Genomic DNA, 8,014 nt, shown 5'->3' with positions numbered 1-8,014 from the left:
GGACGTTTCTGTGAGAACAGACTGGTGTAACCTTGTAGGTGGTGTTTTAAAGGTTAAAGCTAATGTTGTTTTTGAAACATAAACTGACTGAACTCTCGCCACGGTTAAAACTAAGATAAGGGGACAGTAAAATAATTGGGGCGAGAGGCAGATGTGTGATTAAAAGACAGAAGAGAAAACTCCATCAGATGAGATCATTGTTTTAGAATTGTATAAAACCATGGGCCACGATTATGTAAATCAGATGCTCTGCAGACCGTCTCGACTTTGTTGTTTGATTCAATAAAGTCTATAGATTTTTGGAACCCCTTGTCTTTGTAACTCATTTTCTTATTCTGATTTGCAGAAGTATTTGCCATGACACCACCCTAGTGGTCTGTAAGTTGAGGGCTGTGTATTGAGTAGGGAAACTAAGAGCTGACTAAGAAGTGCACTTATTAAGCAGAAATGTCTACAGCTACAGAGGGCCAGTCCCATCCAAAGGAAATTTCTTTCAGCTCCAGAGAGTTTGACTAATAATCCTGGCCACAGCTCGTTATTGGTTGTTTAGCGGCCGCCAGGAGACGCTGCAATTTTTCTCCCCAGACTGCAGGCTCTGTTTACGGAAGTCGATGTGACGTGTCAGTATTCACACAGGCATTGTGGGATCGGAAGCCTCGGTCTTGCCATGGAGAAAGCAGAAAACAGCAAAGTTGAGACCGAAATTAGCAAATAAAGCAGCTGTCGTTAACCCCGGAGTGTTGCGGTGTTGTGAAGATGATCCTGGCCGCTGTGGCTGATAGAGAAGGTTCTCGGTGAAGAGAAATGGATGTCCGTTATGTCATCGATTCTCGACACAGGCAGTGAGAACATTTGTGTCAATGGACGTTTGTGTGTTGGCTCGTAGAGTTTTCGACGGCAGAGAAGATTTAGGCCATTTTAGGAATTAGGAACTGCACTGCTTTTCGTTACGGTTTTGCTGCAAGACAGAGAAAGGAAAATGTCGACCACTTCGAGCCCTGAAGCGGTGAGGAAATTGCTGGACAACATGCAGACAGACCTGCGCTCTCTGTCCATGGAATGCAAGAAAAAATTCCCTCCTGTGAAAGAGGTAAGAGCTCATGACAGGACCATCTCCAGCCGTCAGACTAGTTCATGGCTTTCACTTCAGTCCTGGGCTTTGACAAGGTGTCCAAACAGCCGTCTGGTGTGACACTAAAGAGTACACTCCTGGGCAAAAAAAACAAATATTAAGCTTTTAATGGTCTTAACAACAACTCATTGGTCAGAAAATAAGCAAGAATGAAACAAATAGATAAAGCCAGGGGCAGATTTAAGTGATTTGAAGGCAAAATAAATATAGCAATGGAACCCTCATTTCAGTGTTTTAACACCAATATTTAAATTTTTATTACATTTAATTTAGCATGAATAATTAAAAATATATATAATTTGCATTTTTAGGGGGCCCTTGGCTTCCAGGGGCCCAAACTGGGCAGGTGCCTGCCTTTGCCTAGTGTGAAGTCCGCCCCGGATAAAGGAAGTTAGTATGGAAGCTTTTCCTTTGGTGTCTTTACATGTTTAAGCCTTGTGGCCCTTGATGGGTTGCCTTAGTGGCAGATAACCAAATAATGACTAATCTTTTAAGAAAAAAAAACATTCCAGAAGATATTTTTTGGAAAATTTTCTACACCCAGACATGCGTTAGTTTGAATTTTACATCAAACATTCGAATCATTATCATGATTTTACCTTTGTGTACAAGAAGACTATATAAGTGAATTTCCCTGTTTCGAGCTTTTCCCCAAACAGCAAAAGTAAACGAGCAAATGGAGGCACAGGAGCTCTCAGGAGTGCATTTGTTTCATTCTTGCTCATTGTCTGACCAGTCATTTGTTGTTAAGACCATTAAAAGCGTAATATTTGCCATTTTGGGCTTGGCCCATTTTTTTTTTTTCTTTTTTTTTTTTTTGCCCCGGAGTGTAGATCAGTGTTGTTGTGTTTCTAGGTCATTTATAATATGTATACAGATCTAAAAGTGAAACACTTGTTCTTCTCTTGTTTTTCTTTTTCTAATAAACTTGTTTGTTTATTACAGACTAATTAAGTCAGCAGGGGCTTTAGGGCCCTGCTAGACATTTCAACCCACCACACCACAGCAACAACATTCATTCATTCTGTCTGTAATAATTATAATAATAATAATAATAAATAAATAAAACACTTATAATTGTGTGCTAATGTACCCTTGAAATCAAATTTGGCATTCGAGAGCTTTTTGTGCCTGTCCCTTAGTGTTATGAACACCAATACCATAGTTATAAATAGGGGGAAAAACAAACAAACAAACAACAACAACAAAAAAAACAGCATTTTTAATTTATAGTTCGTCACTTCTGGGTAAAAAAAATTAACTTTTTTTTTTTTTTTTTTTTTTAAATGACTCACCTCTTGTGTTCATCCAATTAAATACTCTCTAGAAAGTTTATGCCCCGCCCCAAGGAACGGGTCTTGCTCTACAGTAGCAGGTTGTCAGCAGCAAACATGGTTTGTCAGTGTTTTTGTGGCTGTGTGTCTTCATGCACACTATTCCCTTCTCCAACTATCCTTTAGTTGAGGAAACAATTGGTTGAATTTTATTTATTTCGAAGAGGGTGGAATTTTGCAAGTTTGCAGATATGCTTGAATGTCTTTCTACCTTTGACTGACCAATAATGCAATTCCTTCTTTATACGCTGGTGAGGCTTCTCCACCAGTAAGGGAAAGTAATATCATTTTATCAATTAGTGTAATATTTAACTGACCCTAACCCTTTAGCTATAAGTGTGCTGTATAGATGCCTCAAGGTGACAACCCTGCGGTTCTTTATGATCTTTGGCGCTCTGATGGTCGACCTCGGGTAGACGAGTTTGGCATAACTCCCAACACAGATAGCATCTCGTCGCCTATGACATAGCCCTTCTCAAAGTCAACAGGCCTGGATGAAGTGAAAAATCCTAAACAATTCAAAAAAGGCTTTCGCTAAACTCTTCACGGTTCTCCATATTCAGCTACTTTCCTAAGCTAATGTCAGGTTTGTCTTGATTCAGCAGGAGTGTGGTGGATCTCAATGCTATTGGCTGTGTAAATCAACACGGCATTACTCTGATTTCCTGGTTCAAAAGGAAAATCAAACGGTTCTCAAGCCAAACGGTTCTGGGGACCTTAATCCAAGATCTACATCTGATGGCTGTTTAACTGTAAGAGTATCTCATATGATGTTTTGCCTCTTACTTTGAGGTTCAGTTGCTTTAAAGATAAAGAAGTTTTGATCTGATTATGATGCTAAGAAATGATCTGTTTTTCACGAGACTACTTTGAGCTGTTGGGTTCAATTTAACACTGCAAGTGTGACTATTTACAAATGCTCCTCAACCATCTGTGTTAATTTACACACCTGACTTGTTAATTATTCACAATGTAAATCTCTGACTTTCTGGCCACAGCTGTCATTTGGTAATATGGCTAAGTAGTGAGTGGAGGATATTTTAGTCATGCCAAAAATATCAGCTTAGTCTGTCAATGTTTATTGTATTGAAAAAAATATCAAGCAGGTAAAGTTATAAACTTGTACATATGGGAAAATTATGTGAACTTTCATGAAGCTTTAAATTGTGTCTCAGACATTTCACTTATTGTGGAATTTAACATACTGTAATATCTATTGTGTGTGTGTATGTGTATATATATGTATGTGTATATATATATATATATATATATACACACACACACACACACACACACACACACGTACATACATACATACATACATACACACACACACATTGCAAAAATATTTTCGGCGAAGTAATATAGTACAGTTAAGTAAATATGTGTGTGTATATGTGTTTTCGCACAGTTGTATAGAATATCTTTGTCTTGCTATAGCATTATAGTTTCCCTTCACTGAAATTAAAGGGCCCAATAACAGTGACAGTGCCGCTGTGCACGATGTGAGGCCCATGAAGACATGGTATGCCAAGGTAAGGAACTTCGAGTGGCCTGCACAGAACCCTGACCTCGCTCCACTGAACACTTTTGGGATGAACTGGAACACTGACTGCACCCCAGGCCAAAATCTAGAGGAAAGCCTTCCTAGAAAAGTGGAGGTTATTATAACAGCAAAGGGGAGCTAAATCTGGAATGGGATGTTCAACAAGCACATATGGATGTGATGATCAGGAGTCCACAAACTTTTGGCCAGGTAGTGTACGTCCACATGAAGTCAAGGAAGAAACATGAAAAAGAAACGTCAAGTCTGGGAGTATGATGATGCAGAGAGCAACTCTGTCATGGTGTGCAAGTTTGCTGTGTGCACTGGGACTAAATAAAGTCTCAGGAGTAGGCAGTTCTATCTCACCCCTCCTAACTGCCAGCAGCGATGAGAATCACTTAGCTACCTTATTGTGCACACATGCCGAGACCTTCAATACAGTCACAAATTGAACAAATAAATACCAGTGTCATATGGTCATCGTACCCTCCTCACCTGGAAAATATCAGACACTGCACTTTGGAGTGATCTGTGTAACAGCTTGAGACTACACGGTTGGAGTTATCTAACCATAACCTGTTCTTTAAAGCTGGTGATAGACTCCTGTCATCTCCTTTCCTCTCTACACAGCAAGCCAAATGGCTTTTTGGAGCCATTTGGAACTCTGTGGCCAATAGCTTGAGTTGGGTTCCCTTATTAGATTGCTAGCCATGTTGTCTATCACTGCTGTGCTGTCTGTGAGTTAACTATGAACTGTTCTGTTGCTCAGTATTGCAATCACCTCCCAAACCCTCCCTGGGTATATCTTCCCTCAACCCTCTGAGTTTTTTACATCACCAACCGTCTGGCAACCTGTGGGCCTGTGAGTACATGCCGCTGTTAAGGTGTTTCTCCCCCACCTTTATCACACCCTCCACCAGTGTGCTTACAAAATGAGCTGGACAACAGAGTAATTGAGCACCTTGCACTTTTTAAAAATAAAACAATTTTTTTTTATTAAACACGGGTTGTGGCATTACAGTTCCGGGTCCCAGAGCTCAGGTTGTCTGTGCAAAGTTTTGCATGTTCTCCGCATGTCTACATGGGTTTCCTTTGAGTTCCCCAGTTTCCTACCAAGAGGGAGAAAACTACCAAAAACATGCCAATAGCTGTAACACTAAATGGGATTTAGATGTGAGTTAGTGTGCGGTTGTGTGTTTGTGTGGTGCCCTGCAATGGACTGGAGTGTATTTCTACCTTGCACCCAGTATCCCTAGAATAATCTCCAGATCCACTGTGGCCCTGATGTGGATCAAGCAGTTACTGAAGATGACTGAATCAATTATGACTGCTTCCTTATATCTTGTTAGTCAGTAGGCTATAAATAAAAGCTTGTTTAAAAAGATAGAAATAGTTTTATGGTCATTATTATTTTTATATTTTGTTTATCAAATGCAAATTAAATAAAAAAAAGGGTACTTGCTTTTTAAACAGTATGTAGATTCAGAATGGAATCTTTTAAATGCAGGCCCCCCGCTTTTCACTTCTGGGGTTAACCACATGTTAAGTAAAGAGTAACACGACAGACCGTGTGGTTATATGAAACTAATGCACACCGGGGTGGTGTAATGTGTTATTCCTCTTACACCGCAGCGATTTGACAGCTATTACAATTTTTAATTTATTAAACTAATCTTGACTCCAGTCTTTCTCTCTCTGTCTCTCTCTCGCTTTCTGTCTCTGTCTCAATCTCAAAAAAATGCAGCCTGTCATGTTACAGAGAAACAGGAAAGCGTAAACTCCTCTGTCCTGTAGACTTTCCTGTGCTGAGAAACTTTACAAAGTGCAGTGACTGTTAAAAAGTGCTTACAACCGAGACTCCTTCCAGGAAAACCTGCAGAACTTCATATAGTAAAAAGATATATAGAAAATGTGAAAATCTCATCATGAGAAGCCTTGACCCCTGTATGAAGTCAAATTATATATGTGAACTTAACCTCAGTAAGTTTTGCTTGGCTCTTGTAGGGGTAATTTTAGTTCTTAACTCCAAAGCGTATGAAAAAGCATAATGAAGATTAGCTCCAAGTCAGCATGCGCTTGTAGTACTGTGAATCAATTATGGCTTGTTGCTAAGTAACTGGCAGTTCAAGAGGTTAGGCATATTTGACTCCCACTGCCTGTCATTGAAGGTTGGTTAAAAAAAAAAAAATTAACAATTCTGGAAAGACTAGTCATAAACAAACAGAAGCTTGAGGTGTTCCTTTAAGTGTATTAATGATTTGGTTGCATTGGGACAGTGAAAAGGACATTTCCAAAATGAAGTCACAAAGTATGCTTGTATTATAGACTCTTATTGCTTGTTTTGTAGAGTCAGGCTAGCAATGAATGAAAGTTTGCCATCTGACAATTTAATGTAGTTTGTCGTTGAGCTGTCCATGTGAGAGGGTATTCCACTTTACCCTTTGAATGCTGGTAGCACAAGTACCTCGTAGGATTAAACAAACGTAGTGAGACGCATAGACTCGCATTTTACGCGCCTCAAGCTTTCTGAATGACAGTCACACCAGCTAGTGTTTAACTTCTTATGTTTTATTTCTGCTTGCTAAGAAAATCAAGAACTTGACTTGCCTCTGCAGTGAGTAGATGAGCAGTTTAACCTGGCTAATTGAATGGCTGTTTGAGTACATGGTTAACCAGTTTAGGAACCAGTATTTGAATACTGCAATCACTTTTCATGTATTCGTTGCACTATACACTATATGGCCAAAAGTTTGTGGCCACCTGACGATCACATTCATATGTGGTTCTTCCCCAAACTGTTGCCACAAGGTTGGAAGCACACAATTGTCTGGGATGTGTTTGTATGCTGTAGCATTACAATTTCCCTTCACTGGAACTAAGTCGCCCAAACAGTGACAGTGCCGCTGTGCACAAAACCAGCTCCATGGAGACATGGTTTTCCAAAGTTGGAGTGGAAGAACTCGAGTGTCCTGCACAGAGCCCTGACCTCAACCTCACTGAACACCTTTGGGATGAACTGGAACACTGACTGCACCACAGACCTCCTCACCAACATCAGTGCCTGATCTCGCTAATGCTCTTGTGGCTGAATGAACACAATTCCCCACAGCCACGCTCCAAAATCTAGTGGAAAGTCTTCCCAGAAGAGTGGAGGTTATTATAACAGCAAAGAGGGACTACATCTGGAATGGGATGTTCAAAAAACATTTAGGTATGATGGTGAGGTGTCCACAAACTTTTGGCCATGTAGTGTACGTCCACATGAAGTCAGTGAGGAAACATGAAAAAGAAAGCTCCTTGTAGGTGCTCCTTTCTCCTTGCATTATTAGAACAGTAATCAACATTCATTTTCTCACAACGCACACACAGGCTGAGAAGTAATAAAGATGAATTTGGCTGAGTAAGTAGTTTGAGTTCATGCAGATATGAAAAAGAAGTCCATAGTGAGCACAACATTGGGCTGCGTAGACATTTTGTGTTTGTGCCAGTAGAAAAAAAAAATCATGTCATCAGAAGGGGAAGGGAGCTTGTAGGGAGTTTATAAGTGGAATCAACTTATAAACTTATAAATGTAGACATAATGCAAATGGCTTAGACATCATAATGAACCTGTGCCATAGTAACCAGTAATCACTAGGTGTTTATTACCTTGAAACAGAATTCACTTTGTTTATGACAAAAACAGACTGCAAATTGTGCTAAATAAGAGTTAATTTACAGATATATATTAAATTATCATTAAAGTTTTATTTTCAGTTGGTCTATTTGATGAAATCCTACATAAAATATATGATTTACTAACCACAGCTTTTTTAAAATTGGAAATTATTCTCCTTTGCTTAACATTAATTGCAGACATTTTCCAAATTAAATGTCACTTCAGAGAAACTGTAGACCCCTAGTTACTTGTTACAGGTCTTTTCTACACATGACTCTAAATGTTGATTAGGCATATAATTTAGCTAGCTGGCTGTGGTGCCCTAAAAGGCACTTGTTAGCAGA

The 8,014-nt window shown here is 39.5% G+C and overlaps 1 protein-coding gene across 2 annotated transcripts in view; it reads left to right on the top strand.

Moving 5' to 3' along the window:
- Positions 1 to 612: 612 nt before the first annotated feature.
- The window catches only part of mon2 (MON2 homolog, regulator of endosome-to-Golgi trafficking), a 37,017-nt gene continuing 29,615 nt past the window's right edge, over positions 613 to 8,014 (top strand). For both annotated transcript variants that reach the window (XM_026920039.3, XM_026920036.3), the window contains exon 1: positions 613 to 1,090. In XM_026920039.3, coding sequence (XP_026775840.1) covers positions 980 to 1,090 — 111 coding nt within the window. In that variant the 5' untranslated portion in view covers positions 613 to 979. The remainder of the gene's footprint in view (positions 1,091 to 8,014) is intronic.

This window comes from Pangasianodon hypophthalmus, chromosome 9, assembly GCF_027358585.1.
Source record: "Pangasianodon hypophthalmus isolate fPanHyp1 chromosome 9, fPanHyp1.pri, whole genome shotgun sequence".
Classification (NCBI taxonomy): Eukaryota; Metazoa; Chordata; class Actinopteri; order Siluriformes; family Pangasiidae; genus Pangasianodon; species Pangasianodon hypophthalmus.
The sequence above is the reverse complement of the archived record's forward strand: the minus strand, read 5'-3'. Positions and strand labels throughout refer to the sequence as shown.